The 17,223-nt window shown below is 39.5% G+C and overlaps 1 protein-coding gene across 12 annotated transcripts in view; it reads left to right on the plus strand.

Annotated features, from left to right (window-relative positions):
- Mast2 (microtubule associated serine/threonine kinase 2) overlaps nt 1-17,223 on the plus strand; it is a 185,771-nt gene that overhangs the window by 150,503 nt on the left and 18,045 nt on the right. For 8 of the 12 annotated variants that reach the window (XM_005317979.5, XM_013364009.4, XM_013364017.4 and 5 more), the window contains 6 exons: nt 4,989-5,064; nt 7,858-7,878; nt 9,811-9,889; nt 12,008-12,162; nt 14,780-14,855; nt 16,582-16,791. In XM_005317979.5, the coding sequence (XP_005318036.2) occupies nt 4,989-5,064; nt 7,858-7,878; nt 9,811-9,889; nt 12,008-12,162; nt 14,780-14,855; nt 16,582-16,791 (617 nt within the window). The remainder of the gene's footprint in view (nt 1-4,988; nt 5,065-7,857; nt 7,879-9,810; nt 9,890-12,007; nt 12,163-14,779; nt 14,856-16,581; nt 16,792-17,223) is intronic. The other 4 variants (XM_013364031.4, XM_005317981.5, XM_013364030.4 and 1 more) reach the window with 1 other exon arrangement.

Raw genomic sequence — 17,223 nt, forward strand, 5'->3', positions numbered from 1 at the left:
TTTGAAAATGTGGTACAAGAAGGAAATAAACTAGTTCTCTTGTAGCAAATTAAAATAATGGCCAAACTAAATGATGTAATGCAGTTTTTTAAAATAAAATATCCAAATTTTCACACTTTTTCTATACTAGCTAGTGATTTTTAATAGTATGCTGTTTAAAAGATAATTGGGAAAGGTTAGAGAAAATATTCTTTGTCTTTTTAGAGTGAATGTGACATTTTAACATTGTGTGTAGAAGTGGCTACATTTAAAAAGAAAACTATGCCATAGAGAAAGCATTTTTGAAATATTCCTATCTATATGTGATTTTCGTTGACCAAAAAATATGGTACCCATAAAAACCGATGAAACCACTACTTTAAAACATTGGAAATAGACTATTTCTAACCTTCCAAATTTAAGGTTCAATTTTTGCTAAAAATGCAAAACTATAATCTTTCTGTTTACAAGAATTGCTGGACATCATAAAAAATATCATTCTTTGAATGGAATTGAAAAACAAGTAGTATCATGATCTAAGAAACAGATTGAACAATGCACTTCTGAGGAAGCTACATGTCTTTGCAAGGTGTATTTTGTATGTATAATAAAACTAAGTCACAAAATCTAAATTCAAAAACCAAACCACAGGATTAGGGGCAGCTTAATGGTAGAAAACTTGCCTAGCATGTTGCAAGGCCCTGGTTTTGATCCCCAGCACCACACACATACCCTAAGATTTCTAAAAATATGAGCCAACTTAATCACATTTCACTCTCAAAAGAAGAAAAAGGAATTTTGTACTATGGATAAAATATTTTTAAATATTTGTTTTACTAATTTATATTTATTTTAAACAGATTTCACTGGGACATATTATACAATAATCAAAGTATACACTTTGATAACTTGACATATGTAGCTATATATTCATGAAGCCATCACCACAAAGTAGGAAATGTATTTGTCATTTCCCAAAAGTTTCCACTTAACCTTTTGTGACTCCTCCCAACTCCAGGCAACTACCCATCTGCCTTCTGTCACTTATAGACTAGTTTGAATTTTGTAGAATATTACCTAAATGGAATTATACAGTTTTTCTCTAACATCTTGTCCTTTGCATTTCTATATGAATTTTAAAATCAGATCATCAAAAAGGTACTTTTGATTGGGATTGTGAGTAATTTGTAGCTCAGTTAGAGAGCTGACTTATTAACAATATCAGATCTTCTGACCCTTGAATATGTTTTTTTTCCATTTATTTAGATCATCTTTAATTTTTCTCAACAATGTTTTGTTTAGTTTTGTATGACTTTTGTCAGATTTATCCCTAAGTGTTTCATAGTTTTAGGCACTCATAAATGGTAATTTTATTTTCAATTTCTGATTATTCCTAGTATATATAAATATAATTTACTTTTGTATATTGATCTTGAATCCTGAAGCCTTGCTGATTCACATATCTAGTAGCTTCATTATAGATTCTGTCAGATTATTTACATAGACATCCACGTTGTCTATGAATAAAGACAACATACCTTATTCCATTGGCTAAATCTCCAGTACAGTCTTGAATAGAAGATATCCTTGTTTTGTTCCTGGTGTAGAACATTTTTCTCTTTACTATTAACCATGATATTAACTGAAGGTTTGTCATAGACACCCTTTATCAACTTAAGTGTGTCCTTCTTTTCTTTTTTTAAAAAAATATTTTTAGTTGTAGATGGACACAATACCTTCATTTATTTACTTATTTTTATGTGGTGCTGAGGATTGAACCCAGTGCCTCATATGTGATAGGCAAGCACTCTACCACTGAGCTATAAAAGTGGTTGTCTTTTTTTTCATAATTTGCCAGACTTTTTTTTTTTTTTTTCAAATGGTTGTTGGATTTTTGTTGAATGCTCGTTTCTGTGTCTGGTGACAGTGGAATTTTTAAATTGTAAACCAATTTGTGTTTCTGTGATAAATATTACTTGGTTATTACATAGTAGCTTTTTAATATATCACTGTATTTTATTTACTGAAATTTTTTAAATATATGCATCTATATTCATAAGGGTTATAAGACTGTAGTTTTCTTGTAATATCTGGTTTGGATATCTAGGTAATGCTGACCTCATGGAATGAGTTGCAAAATAATTCCTCCTCTTTGATTTTATGGAAGAATTTATGTAAAATTGTTATTTCTTCCTTAAATGTTTGGCACAGGGCTGATGTTGTGGCTGAGTGGGTAGAGCACTTGCCTAACATGTACGAGGCACCGGTTTCAATACTCAGCACAGCATAAACATAAATAAATAAAATTAAGGTATTGTGTTCATCTACAATTAAAAAGTATATATATATATATACTTTTTTTTTAAAGGCAGAATTCTCCAGTAAAGCTTTAAACCTGAAGTTTTCTTTGTGTGGTGATTTTAAATAAGTTGAAATTTGTTTAATAGATATAAGGCTATTCAGAATTTTTCTTTCTGCGTGAACCTTTATAGTTTGTATCCTTCAAGGAATTTTTCAGTCTCATTTATACTGTCAAATTAATTAATATAAAGTTGTTCATAATATTGCCTTATTTTTCTGATATCAGTAGACTCCATAGGACTGCCACCTTTCTCATTCCTGATGTTGAAAATTGTGTCATTTTTTTTTCCTGGTCAATCTAAGAAAACCTATGTGTGCTTTTGTTTTTATTGGTTTTTTAATCAATTGATTTCTGCTGTGAACTTTATGATTTCCTTTCTCCTGGGTTTTATTTGCTTTTCTTTTTCTAATTGCATAAGATAAAAGCTGAGGACTCATTGAACTGAGTCCTTCTTTTCTCATGTAGGCATGAATTTTCTCTCCAAGATCTGCTTTAGTGGTTTCTGATATATGTTTTTATTTTATTTGTTTTTTCTTTTTCTTTTCTTTTTTGTTTGCTACCAGGAATGGAACCCAGAGGTGCTTAATCACTGAGCCATATCTCCAGTCCTTTTTATTTTTATTTTTTAATATTTATTTTTTTAGTTTTAGGTGGACACAATATCTTTATTTTATTTTTATGTGGTGCTGAGGATCAAACCCAATGCCCCGCGCATGCCAGGCTAGCACACTAACACTTGAACCACATCTCCAGCCTCTCCTGTTTATTTTTTATTTTGAAATAGGGTCTCACTAAGTTGCTTAGGCCTCACTAAACTGCTGAGGCTAGCTTTGAACTTATGATCCTCTTGCCTCAGTCTCCTAGTGTCTGGATTACAGATGTGTACCACTGCCTGGCTACATGTTCATTTTTAATAGTTCAGAACACTTTTATAATTTCCCTTTTGATTCTTCTTTGATCCACAATTTATTTAGAAATATACTGTTTAGTTTCCAAATATTTGGGGATTTTCCAGAGGTCTTTCTGTTAATTTATTTCCTATTCAATATAATTGTGGTCAGAAAACAGATTTGGTATGGCTTAAACTTTTTAAAATTTATTGAATCTTATTGTATGACCCTGAAAAGAATGTATACCCTGCCTATTATTTGGTGCAGTGTTCTATAAGTATTATGAGGTCAGGGTAGTTGGTAGTGTTCAAGTGTTCAATGTTTACTGATCTTCTTTCCCACTTCTCAATTTATTTAATCAGTATGGACCTGTAGATATTTATTTTCTAGTTTGGATCTTTTTAGTTGCTCAAATTCTTTCTCTTTGACCATTGGATGTTCTATCAGTTGGCTCCTTCTCCTCTTTGACATAACACCCATCAACATGGTAGTTTATCACTTCCTTACCTTCTGATACTATTAAATACTCTAGGCATTGGGCTTAAAATTATTATATATATATATATTTTTTTTCTGGTCCCAGTTCTAGAATCAGCCATTTCTCCAAGGAACCTTGGATTTTTTATTGGAAATAATATTAAAAACCAAGATCTGAGAGTTAGATAAGCTTTGTTACTCTAGTATCCTTTCTTTTAGTCCTTAGCTGAAAGATCAAATATAATATTAGTATATATACTAAATTATGTATATACATATATCTATAAACATTTCTATGCAACCATCTGTATTTCTATTAAACATGAGTTCTTCCCTGTTGACTCCAACTAATCCATTATCACAGGGATCATTTTTGCTTTTTCACTTTGCTTTTCTGTAAATTTCCACTCCCAGCAGTGAGAAACCTGGTTTCCACCATTTCCCATCCATATATCTAATTATTTAGGTTTATGAAGTGTCAGCACTTCATGAAATATGGTGCTTACTTCAAAGTGAGCTTTCAGGTGGAAACATACAGACAATTTCTGCCAAGTAGGTCCTCCTAAGTATTAGCCTGAGCTGGAAGACAGAACAGAGAAGTATGATAGGTTCAAGAACTATTGTGACTAATACAAAAGTAAGCACACAGTTTTGTTCAGAACTTCTGAGTTTTAAGTTACAGGGGACACATGAAACATAATTGAGGAGATGGCAGTAATTCCTACACCATTTGAAGGTTGGATGTGCTTTGCAGACTTGGGGGACTTAAGTATGGTCTGTTTTAAGGTAACTCCTGAGTCCCCACCTGAGAACTTTGCTTCCGCTTAAAGCACATAGGCTTCTGGTTTAGCTCCTTGGATGCAGTATGCAGAGATGAATGTGCAAGACATTCCTGTTGCCCTTGGATAAATGTTTGAGCATTTAGCTGTACCATCTGCACTAAAGGAGCTCTTGAAGCCTTTGGAAAATTGGGTTAACTTAACAAGGCAGATTGGAACCTGAAGTGTTCCTAGAAGGACAGGAAATAGGTAAGTTGCTGCTGGATCTAGAATGGATATCTGAGAGATGTGGATTCTTATAGGCACCATGGGAACAAGGGAGAAAACCTGTGGGCTACCAAACCTTTACAAAGACAGAATTTGTAAACTGATGGTGGCCTGAAAAAATAACAAGATATGTTAATTGCCAATGGGAAAGGAAGATTTCTTTCCGAAAGATCATGTCAGCCCTCCTCAGAAGGGAACCTCTCAGAGGGTTTCTTTTTCTTATTCCATCCACAGGTAACAGTCCTTTGGACAGCCCCCGGAATTTCTCTCCAAATACACCTGCTCACTTTTCCTTTGTTCCTGCCCGTAGGTAAGTTGCAAGAAAACTTTGTCTGTGAATAACACATGTGGTACACTTGCATGAAAGTTAGTTGAATATCAGATTCCTCCTATAAGTCAGTGCACTTTCAAGTATGTTACCTTGGATTACCAGCCATCAAAATCCTTCCCTGCTTTTCTCTCCCAGATTATAATCATCTTATTCAAGTTTTGCTTTCTGTGTAATTTATGTATTTGCGTTTGAATGTTGGAATGGGAGAATAAATTTAAGAAATAGATTTATTTTTATAATTCTTAATCATATGTCCCTGGTGTCCTAAAAGTATGTTCCAAAGCACTGTATCTCAACTGATAGCTGTCCTCAAGTGATCAGTGGGAAAATGGGCTCTCTTCCCTGGAGGACCAAAAGGTGTACTCTTACTTCTCTAGCTCAGTGTGTTCCAAGGGACTGGAAGGGCCTGACATTCCTCTCTGCTCACCTTTGAAAAGCTGGCCTGTGTGTGGACATAGAAAGACTGCAGGGTCTTCACTTATCCTTCCAAGAATTTAGAAAGATTTGGTACATACGGAGCCATGCTTTTATTTCTCCTGCCATTTATTTACTCACTGAAAGTGCTGTAAGAGTGTCTGTGGCCCAGGATAATCATCTTGACAGCTTCACCCATGGCTAAGGTATCACCTGGCTTCTAGAGAAGTACAGGTTGATAGAATCCATCTAAACTGTGTGCCAAGGCTCCGTTCTTATTTATTTATTTATTTATTTGCTTATCTATTTATTTATTTATTTATTTATTTATTTATTTATTTATTTATTTATATCAGATCGAACCAAGGGGGCATTTAACCTCTGAGCCTCATCCCCAGCCTTTTTTTTTTTTTTTAAAAAAAGCTTTATATTTTGAGACAGGGTCTAAGTGGCTTAGTGCCTTGCTAAGTTGCTGAGGCTGACCTTGAATTTGTGATCCTCCTGCCTCAGTCGCCTGATTCACTGGGATTACAGGCATGTACCATTACACCTGGTTCAAGTTTTTAATTTTTTTTTTAACTTTTAAGTTTTTTCCTGGTTAGAGTCTTAAGTACCAAAAACTAAGTACTCCAATTATGAGTCCAGATTTAGAGCTATTAATAAATGGAGAACATAATACACCTTGAGGCAAGAATAGTTTTAATATTTATAGTACTTTTTTAAAAGACATGACCAAAAAAAACAGACTTTTGGAAATAGCTATTCAAATGAAAATCTAGAAGAAATATATCCCTTCCACTCCAGGATTCTGTGTAGTTGAATAGACCTTGAGCAGGGAAAAGTTTGATGACTGATTTGGATGCCCTTCCTGATCCCTGCTTTATTCAAAAGAAACCTCATCCAGATGTGTTTCCCGGACTCATCTCTCCTACCCTATGTAACTTCCAATTAGTTAACCAGGGATTCAAGTAGTATCACTTACAATATAAGAATCTGTTGGATTGATTTTTTTTTTTTTTTCTGAACAGCTGGAAAGACTTATCCCAGACTTTCTGCCTGGACTGTGTATGAACTGTAGCCTAGATTAAGTATGAACTAGGACAGCAGGACCTATGACCAGATCCCCCAGAAGTGGCATTGAGTCATTTTCCATTCATTCAATAAATTTTGACTGAACTCTGACTTTGAGCTTGGCACAATGATGAGTGCGTAGTATTACAGTGGTAACAAAATAGTCATAATCCCTACTTTCTTGAAAATAGATAGGGTCTATGTACTTGTTTCCTTCCTAAGGAATGCTATCCCCTCAGATGTTCACTTAGTTAATTCATTCTTGTCATTCATATCTCATCTTAAATATATTTCCTTAGAGAAACTTTTCCTAATGACACAATCTAATGGTACCTCCTTGTTAGTCTCAATTAAATCATCCAATTTTATTTTTAAACTAGTACTTTCTAATATTTCTTAATATTTTCTTTTTGTCATGTTTTTTCTCTCACCTCAACCAGAATCAAGTTACCTTTAATACCTTAATCTGTTGAAAACTGTGTCTCCTGGTACATAATAAGCATCAATGCTTATTGATCAAATGGGTGATGAGAGAGACAGACAATACATGAAAAGCAAATATTTAGTTGTAAGCTCTGATAAGTACCATGAAGGGAAAGAACATGATGCTGCATGAAAGAATAAAAAGAGTAGGCTGTGAGTCCCCACTGGTGGTCACATAAAGCCACACTGAAGGATAAGAAGCAGCTACCATGTTAGGTGTGAGGTTACAGAGTTGGGGACTATCCTAGGTAGAGGGAATAGCAGGTTCCGTTGATGCCCTAAATCTACTTGATTTAGGCTTCAAAAGCAGGACCAACTGGGAGGCTTTGGGGCCTGGTATTACCACTGGCTCAAGTCTACGCTCATAGGCATGACATTTGAGTCATGTGAATGGAACATAGACCCCCGGGCTGTCCTCCTACAGAACACAGTGGGAAAAACTGCTAGTTTTTTTTTTAATATTTATTTTTTAGTTGTAGTTGGATACAATATTTCTTTTTTTATGTGATGCCGAGGATCGAACCCAGGGCCTCTCATGTGCTAGGTGAGCACTCTACCGCTGAGCTACAACCCCAGCCCAAAACTGCTAGTTATTGATGGGGTGGAGAGGAATGCTTCAGCCATGCCAAAGAGGGACCAAAAATTGTTGGTTCCTTGTTATTGAGGTCATTTTACTTCCAACTTTTACACATTTATAAACAGAATATTTGCCTTCATCAAGTTAAACCAAATGCTGGGGGTCAAACAGATTGCTATCTCTGGTTCCCATTGGTTCTCACTGTGATGTACATCTTTTCACTACAGCCATGGCCACAGAGCAGACAGGTAATAGTGGGTATGATGGGGAGAGGGGCTGGACCACTGCTATGCATGGCCAGATAATGTGGCTTGTGATTTTGTGCTTGGTGAGAGAACTGGTTGTGATGATTCTTCTCTGACTGTGGGTATGAACACTGGGCCTTTCATATCTATCAAAGAGGCCTCATAGGATCCACTACCTGCTGGAACCAAGACTCAGAGCTCATATTCTTGGAGGCAGGAACTACTGAATAGTTCCAAACTTCTGAACCTAGGTACAAATCCTGCATTCTTACAACTTTCCTCAGTCTCCCAGTGAGGAGGCCAGACAGAGGAACTAGAGACATCCTATGGTGACATTTCATTCTGATAGCTCCTGTTCTTCAGTGTACAGAGAAGTGACTGCCATGCAGTTGGTTTCCATTTTTATCTAAAGGATTGAAAATCACAAGTGAAAAGGTGTATTTAATAAGGCCTTAGGAAATCCAACACTGAATTACATTTATCTTTGCTGAGCTCTATTTTCCTGGAATTAAATGGCTTTCTTGTGTAGAGCACCCAGGGCCCAGCAAAGAATCAGAGAGAACAGCATATTTTATCACCCTCCTGGACATTTCTTTGCTTCAGAGACAAGGTTCCAGCAGAGTTCTGATTTACACATGCTGGCTGCCTGGGTGGCATGAAGTTTGAGTCATGTGCATGTGGCATGGAACACTGGGCTCTTCCCTTACAGAACACAGTAGACTAGCTGCTCTGTGTTGGGAAAGGTGGGGAGCAGTGCTTCCAAAGGAGAAGCCCTACCAAGATTTATTCCCTTTTTTTCCTTCCTCCTCCATTTCCCATCTCCTGCTGTAACTCTGAGAAGCCTTGGACAAACCATTCCAATCTCTGGGCATCAGAGTTTTCTCTGCAAATTGTAGTAAGAACTTAACTTCTAAAGGTCTTCCATTGCTGATAGATGTAAGATTCTGCCGGTAGCAGTGAAGATATTTCATCTGGCTTCAACCTCAGCAGGCTGTATACCTCCAAGCTCCACAAGAAACAATACTTTATGCCACTTTCCACAGTGCAGGCAAACAATCATGTGTTTATATTTTAAAAGCTTTAAGTCAGATACCCCTTTAATCTTTCTCTTCTATAGTAAAGCATGTAATTGTGGTTCTTTGAGATAAGAGCTTTGTGGGGCATACTTTTGAGAAAGCAAGGAAACCTCCAGAGTTTCATATAAAGCCAAAGGTATGTCACCTCCATCCTCTTTTGTAAGGTTACTGTCATTCTGTGGCAAACATTTTCAAAGACTGATTTTATGGGTCCTAATGGATCCTAGATGGACTATAACTATTTGCTGTCTATTGATGTTCAGTTCAGATCCAGATGATGGTCTGCTTTTTCCTTACTATCAACCCAGTGTCCTGGGAAAACAAGAGCCCTTCACATAGTCTTCAAAAAGAAAATAAAGCTAGGTGTGGTGCTTCATGCCTGTAATTCCAGCTATTCTGAAGGCTGAGGCAGGAAGATTGCTTGAACCCAGGAATTTGAGGCCAGCCTGAGCAACATAGCAAAACCCCATCTCAACAAAAAGGAAATAGCTGCATTTCAGTGGCAATTGTGTCCTTATGATAATGCCTTCAGGTAGAGTACTCTGTTGTTGCTTCTTTTTGAAAGTGAATGAGTTGAAAGTATTAAAATATTTATTCCAAAACCACAGTATTATATAATAGATATAAAAAGCTATGGGTTCCTTCATAGTCAGAAGTGTCCATCTCTGAAGTGGAAAACATACATCAATAGGCCTCTTGTAGGAGAGAGTGTGTGCTAGATGGAGCAGTACTGTTTGGAGATGAGAAGAAGCCCTCCAGCAAATCAACTGCCCAAACATGCTGATGGACATAGCCAGGCAGGTCCTGGGCTCAGGGTGGGGACCTGTAGAAATTACCTAATATTCTTCTTCTTACATAGGACTGATGGACGGCGCTGGTCTTTGGCCTCTTTGCCTTCTTCAGGCTATGGAACCAACACTCCTAGCTCCACTGTCTCAGTAAGTAGCCAAATCTGTGGCCATACCTCCTTCATTCTGATCCATACAACACTGTCCAATGCTACAAAATGGTTCTTGGCTTTTCCTTTAAAGCCAAATTCATGTAGATTGCTTGGGGGTAGTGCTGATTGGGGCAGAAGGCTAGCGACCCTTCAAAACATAGACAGATCCAGAAACACCTTTGGAAGGTTCCCTCCCCTCCCTGGAGTCAGTTTTTCCTGGTTGAGTCAGAGAAGGGCTTGTGAATGCACTTTTTCTTTGCCAGTGAGACTGAGCATGGGGACTCCTAAGCATCGTTTCCCTGCCCACCCCCAACCTTATTTCTAGAACTGCAACCAAGAGCAAATCACCCCTCCCATGTCACAAAGCTCTGGCAGACCTTCTGCCTCCTTTTTTACCTTTTTCTTTCCAAAAAGTCAAGAAAGAATGTGATGTATATTAACGAAAGACTAGTCCTTACTCTAAAATTTTACTTATTTTTTTTAAAGAAGGTTTTAGCCAAAAAAACACAACTGATATGCTAATTGCTACCATGTGCAATCAACCCTAAAATGAGTCCTCCTTTTTATTAAAGGATGACAAGGTTGGAAAACTTAGTGAAAAGCTAAATACTAAGTGTTTTAGGCTTTACAGAATGTATATTTGATGAGTGTATCCCCATTTCTGTTCTTCAAGTCTTCTATGACTGGTTTGTCTGTAGTCATGAATCCCAAGCACAGCAAAGGATCACCATTTTCTCCCATGACTAGATATTACTGTTAAATCAATCCAAAGGTCTTATTGATCTTTGGCAGCTAAGCTTAAATACCCATTTTTCCATAATCCTTTACTCAAACAAGTGATTTTTTTAAACCCAAAGTAAGAGTTGTGTGTGTGTATATTCTATGTATGTATATGTATACACACATATACTATGTATATTTTTTTCATCTGTTCAGTAAATTTAACTCAATCCATTGCTCCAGCTTATTGGGATATTTTAAATACCAATTTTGTTCACCATAATTTATTGCCCTGCTAGCTTTATGTTAATTGGGTGAAAATTCTTTTTGCAGCCTAAATGAATTCATTTTTAAAAATGTTGCCAGGATAGAGCACAGTGCAGACATTGCATTGTTTATAGTTTTTGTTCTATATAACATTCCATGAGAGAGACACACACTGTTAATCCAAAAAGTGCTAATTTCTCCCTTGATGTTGACCCTATAGCATTATATTTCCCTCTTCGTGGTGCTACAGCTTTGACTCTAAATGATTTAGATTTTTAAGCCCCAGACCCTTGATTAATTGATAAGTAGAAATTGGGCCAATAATGCTAGACTTACCTGCTCTCTCAGAATCTTGCTGATTCTGGAGCCTGTGGGTTGCTACAGCGTAGCTATATGTGTGGGTTTCCTTCAGTGATGCTGGTTCACTTCCTCAAATGGTCTGTTGTGACTGGCAGACTCTTGTCAGGAATCCTCAATCACTCAGCCATGTTTAGAGTTTCATGATTGTTTTCAGATCAAGTTTAATCTTTAGGTCTAGATCTAGAAGGAATTTTCTTCTCTGGTATATTTGCCCGCCTTGTGTTGTCCCTAGTATCTGGACATAGCTTCCCAGCCTCACCAAAGCTAGTTTTTCTCTAGATAACAGTTGAAAAGAAACATGGCTGAGCTGTCCCCTGATGGCACTCTTAAGGTTGTAAAAGGGAAAACTTAAGGGGATGTCATTTGCAGCTTACCTGGAACATTTCTTGAGCTAGGAAGTGTGCTCTCTACTTGCTTACTATCTCAAGAAGCCAAAAGCTTCATAGAAGGCCAAGGGTCCTTGCAGAAGAATCTGCTTTTTACTACCTCAGAAGGCTCCTCGGTGTTGGAGAGTTCTCACACCTCATGAAGGTCTGAGCCCAGCTTCTAGCACAACTCCTGAAGGACTCTAGTGTCTTGGCTTGATCAGTACTGAGACCTCTGAAGGTTTCATGGTGAAAAGAATCGTGCCCAGTCCAGGCTACAGGAAAGGAGCAGATGCTTTGTGTTCACATTGGCTAGGGAGTCCCTGAGCAGTTTCAGTCCTTCTCCACTCTTGGACTGCCCTTGCTCCCGTCTTTAATGCTGTTTGTAATGTTTTCCCCCATAGTCATCATGTTCCTCACAAGAAAAGCTGCATCAGTTGCCTTTCCAGCCGACAGCTGATGAATTGCACTTTCTGACAAAGCATTTCAGCACAGAAAGTGTGCCAGATGAGGAAGGACGACAGTCCCCAGCCATGCGGCCCCGCTCCCGCAGCCTCAGGTGAGGAATGCTCTCCTACTGTTCTAGTACCCAGGGGCCTCGGTTTGCTACACACCACAGGGATTGGCACACATCTCCTGTAAAGCGCCAAGATATGAATATTTTAGGCTTTACAGGCCATATAATCTCTGTCACAGCTACTTAACTTTGCTGTTGTAGTGTGAAAGCAGCCACAGGTAACATAAAAGCTTTGTTAGTAACACAGGTAATGGGCCAGATTTGGTCTGCTGGCTGTGGTTTCTAACCCCTGGTGGAGCATATTGGCCAACTTGAGTTAATCAAATCCAGTTTTGTATTCAGGTTCAGCTCAGCCCATTACTCAAAAGCTATGTGATGATGCTGTCATGTGGTCTTTCTCTTTTTCCCTTCCAACTCCATTCAGTAAAAGAGAGTAATAGTATTATTAGTTCTAATGATTACCTGACTGCAGAACTGTGAGGCCCAGAGTGAATGAGCTAGGCCAGATGGAAAGCTGCTGTTACAGACACAAGTGGCTGACTTGGGGAAGGAGCCCAATTTAAAAGCAGAATTAATTGCCCATCTGAAGCTGAATGCAGTGGCATATAACTGTAATCCCAGTGACTTGGTAGACTGAGGCAGGAAGATTGCAAGTTGAAGGCCAGCCTCGACAACTTCAGACTGTGTCTGAAAATAAAAAGGGCTGAGGATGTAGCTCAGTGGGAAAGTGTCTTAGTTCAACCACCCGTGCTATAAAAATTAAACAAAATAAAAAATGCCTTTTCAAAGCCATCTCAATTTTAATTCCTTGAGTCACCTGGGCCTGCCTTCATCAAACTAAACAAACCTTAACAGCTGATTTGTCTGAATTCCCCTGAGTTAGTTGGGGAAAGTACTGAGGCTCAAACCTAGAGCCTTGCACATACTAAGCTAGCACTCCACCGTTGAACTACACCCCCAGCCACTAACTGCTCATTCTCTTTGGTATTAGCTTATAAATATGTGCTAGCATTCCAAGTTAAGGGAGAGGGTGGAGATCAAAATGAGCTCAACTTCATGAGACCCTTCCTAGGGTCTCTGTGAAGTAAGAAATTGGCTAACATGTACGGGGTGGTGTCCCAAGGAAACAGTGCCTCCCAGAAAAAATTCCCTAAGGTATTGCTGGCACTGGGACAGGGAGTGAGCTGGGCCAGATTGATTCAACTTCAAAGATTAAAGATGATCACTGAGACTTAAGTGCAAAGGATCAAGAATACAAATGAGTGATGTAAATCCGAATGACTATCCTTATCTCACAGAGGAACACCTGAATCTTGTGATCTCAGCAACTTACATAGAGTAAAGGGTATATTTTAGGACTGAGAGGACCACAGTGACACTCAGGGAAGTCCCTCCTGTATTATTCTTAAATACTTGATCATTTGCATCAGGAGGGCAGACAGAACAAGGCTCACTCCCAGGCTCACGCCTGAAATCCCAGAAAGGCAAAGAACAGTTCTGAACCTAGCCCAGTTGAGATCTCCTATCAGGGCACTAAACTAGGCAGGACCCAAATTTAAAACTCAGAATTTTAAATTCTTTAAGGAGATGTAACTGCATGTGGGCCAGTGGGGAAGATTTAGGTTACAAGGGAAGATAATAAATTAAGGCTGAAAACACTGTTATTCTCTTTAATAGATGATCCAGACATACAGCTCACTACAGGCTAGATTCACCTGTCTCCCAGGCCGGAGGTCAAGTTAGCTCTCTAGGCCACAGTTTGTTTGGAAAAAGAAATAAGTGTGTAGAGTCTTCCTTTGGTTGCTTTGGAGGTTGATCAATTTGATTTGATTCCCAGAGTGTGCGAAGGTATAGCAAACCCCACTGGTCAAAGCTACAAGGACACAGGGTCTTGTTCTGAGGAGGTCATCCCCAGGAAAGCCACCAGTGGGCTCAGGAGTAGGCTCCTCCTTTCTCAGCCTTTTCAGGCCCTGGCAAGAGTTCTTTGTGAAAGCCATCCTTCTTGTAGGAAGATAACCTAGCACCAGATGGCACTGGTTTTGAACCTTACAAGGTACACTGGGAGCTCTAGGAATAAGAAAGGCTCTGGAACTCATCACATGCGCATTCTTTCTCTCTTATTTTATGGAGATTGAACCCAGGGGCATTTTACCACTGAGCCATATCCCCAGCCCTTTTGATTTTTTTGAGACAGGTTCTCACTAGGTTTCTTAGGGCCTCGCTAAGTAGCTCAGTCTAACCTCATGATAACTTTATGATCCTCTTGCCTCAGCTTCCCAAGCTGCTGGGATTACAGGTGTGCATGACCATGCCCAGCCAGCTCTCATGAAGATGGGAGCTTGGGCCAGGCATAGTGGCACACACCTGTAATCCCAGCAGCTCAAGAGGCTGAGTCTGGAAGATCGCCAATTCAAAGCCAGCATTAGCAAAAGCAAGGCACTAAGCAGCTCAGTGAAACCCTGTCTCTGAATAAATACAAAATAAGGGTAGGGATGTGGCTCAGGAATTGAGTGCCCTGAGTTATTGCCCAGTACCAAAAAATAAAAAAGATGGGGATGGGTGCTGAAATTAGTGGGAGGGCAGGGGTTCTAGGGATGGTCAGCTTTCTCTTTGAGAGTTTCATAGTATTAAAATAAGATAATTTTTTTTTCTTATTCAGTCCTGGACGGTCCCCGGTTTCCTTTGACAGTGAAATAATAATGATGAATCATGTGTACAAAGAAAGATTCCCTAAGGTAAGGATTCACTTAAAAGAAGCCAGTACCCCAAGGATGGCTGCCTACAGCCAGTCCAGTAAAAACACTTTGGGGTGAGGGGTGAACTGCTGCCTCCAGAAGTAACCAGGAAGAGGAAAGGCTCCCACAGGAGGAGGAAGACATAGGCATGCAGACTTCCAGACTGTGTGAGCAGCAGGAGGCAGCAGGGTCTATGAGTTTATGGGCTATATTTGCAGAACCTCTGCTTGTCCATTCCCCAGAGGGACTAGAAGGGAATGTCAGAAAGGTATTCCAGCACATGTTAAATGGGAAGGAAAGAACTGGAGGCCTGACTTTCCACTGTGCATATTAGGATCTGTGAGTCATGGTCCCCCCATGACATGATTTTCCCTCTAGAATCACCTTCATTTGGTACAGATTTCTTAAGCAGGCCCCAGACAGTATACAGACAGATGCTGTACCTACAGGAAGGCCACAGGGAGCAGTGAGTAGGAGACAGAGGGCATAGAGTTGTTTACTAACATTTGTATTTGTGTTTTCAAGGAAAATGTTGATGGAAGAAAATAGGTTGTTATCCTGAGATAGCTGAGAAATAGCATTCACACTTGTCTGCAGAACCTAGGACCTTGCTTCCCATTTGCATTTCTGTTTGAACACCATTCTGATCTGGCCTTACTGCAGAAAGCAGCCAGCTCTGTCTTGAGAGGGAGCAGTAGACTGACAATCCCTGACAGTAGAATCCTGGGATGCCCAAACCTCATTCTTCAACCTCTGTTCAGAACTCTCTGGGTCTGTTTGTTTCTGTCTCAGTTGTGCAATTGGGGGTCCTGCTCCTTTTTGAGGCCCTTCCTCTAGACTCAGGTGTAGTCTCCTGTAAAGATATGATGGCTGATGGAGATGATGACCCCTTGTGCTTTTCTTGATGGACAATAAAGCAATAGCAAGGAGCAAACTGCCTGAATTGAAATCCACTCCTACTGTTTACTAACTGTATGACTCCATTCTGCTCTTCTGGGATCCAGGCAAGAGTCATGTTTCTATTCATAGTCCTTTATTCCAACTTGGATCCAAGACCAGACAGATTCACAACTTCAGTAAACATTCTCTGACTACCTGCTTAGCTGTGTCCAGCAGAACCTCTGTTAAGCAGGTCCTCAGGTTAAGTAAAAGGATCCTGAGATGATAATATTGTCTCTGATTTGAAGAACTTCCCAGTCCAGAGAAAGGCTTAGAACTCAGCAGTATCCATACACTACATGTATCCAGTTGAGGCCAATGGACGAAGCACTGATGAAAGAGAACTCCTGTTTGCTGGGGAAAGACTTCCCTATGGAGAGGTAATGCTTGTGTGACACGAAAGGAACTAACAGGAGCTTGTGAGGCAGACCTGCAGGGCGAGAGGGCCACAGTCAGAGAACAGAATAAACAAAGACAGAGGCATGAATGCCAGGGTAAAGGAGAACAGCAAACCTTCTATGCCCCCAGACAAAGAGCGTGCTCTATAGGAAATAGTCAGGGACAGGCAAATTCAGGCAATAGAGGCCCTTGAATATAGTGCTAGGGCATTCTGACTTAACTTGAAAGTGATCTTCTTGTTTCTTCAGTCATTAGATTTCCCAAATGCAACATCAGAAAACCAGGCTCCCATGGAGCCTGTCCTTTAGCTGTTACCAAGTCCTTCAGCTTAGCTCCAGCTGAGATAGGACTAGAAGGGAACTGTCACTTTTCTTGCTTTTATTCCCAGGCCACCGCACAAATGGAAGAGCGACTAGCAGAGTTCATTTCCTCCAATACGCCAGACAGTGTGTTGCCCTTGGCAGATGGAGCCCTGAGCTTTATCCATCATCAGGTGATTGAGATGGCCCGAGACTGCCTGGATAAATCTCAGAGTGGCCTCATTACATCACATTACTTCTATGAACTTCAAGAGAATTTGGAGAAACTTCTACAAGATGTGAGTGACTTGGTGCCAGGGCTGTGGTAAAACCTCCACATAGTGGGCTGCGATCAGAAATTTGCAGGTTCCCAGTCTTCCCAGCCTGCAGGCACCACCAGGTATCCTTATACAGGATATACAGGAACCACCTCCACGTGTGGTACTGATAGACTTAGATCCCTCCCTAGTTCCTTGCATCGTTGAGTAAAGCCTGTGTGGTATCAGTAGACTCAGTTCTATAAGTCCTTTCTTCTCTACATCTAAAGCTGTATTATTCTGCCTGAGGCTCTAACACTATAGATTCATAAATTCTTTGACTAAGAGATTTGTTACCCAAAGTCATAAAGTGGCCCCAATGGATGTGGTAGGCTCTCTTTTCAAAAATGATTGGTTTAGGGGCTGTAGCTCAATGGTAGAGTCTAGCATGTTTGAGGCATTGGGTTCCATCAT

Source organism: Ictidomys tridecemlineatus, chromosome 11 (assembly GCF_052094955.1).
Source record: "Ictidomys tridecemlineatus isolate mIctTri1 chromosome 11, mIctTri1.hap1, whole genome shotgun sequence".
NCBI lineage: Eukaryota > Metazoa > Chordata > Mammalia > Rodentia > Sciuridae > Ictidomys > Ictidomys tridecemlineatus.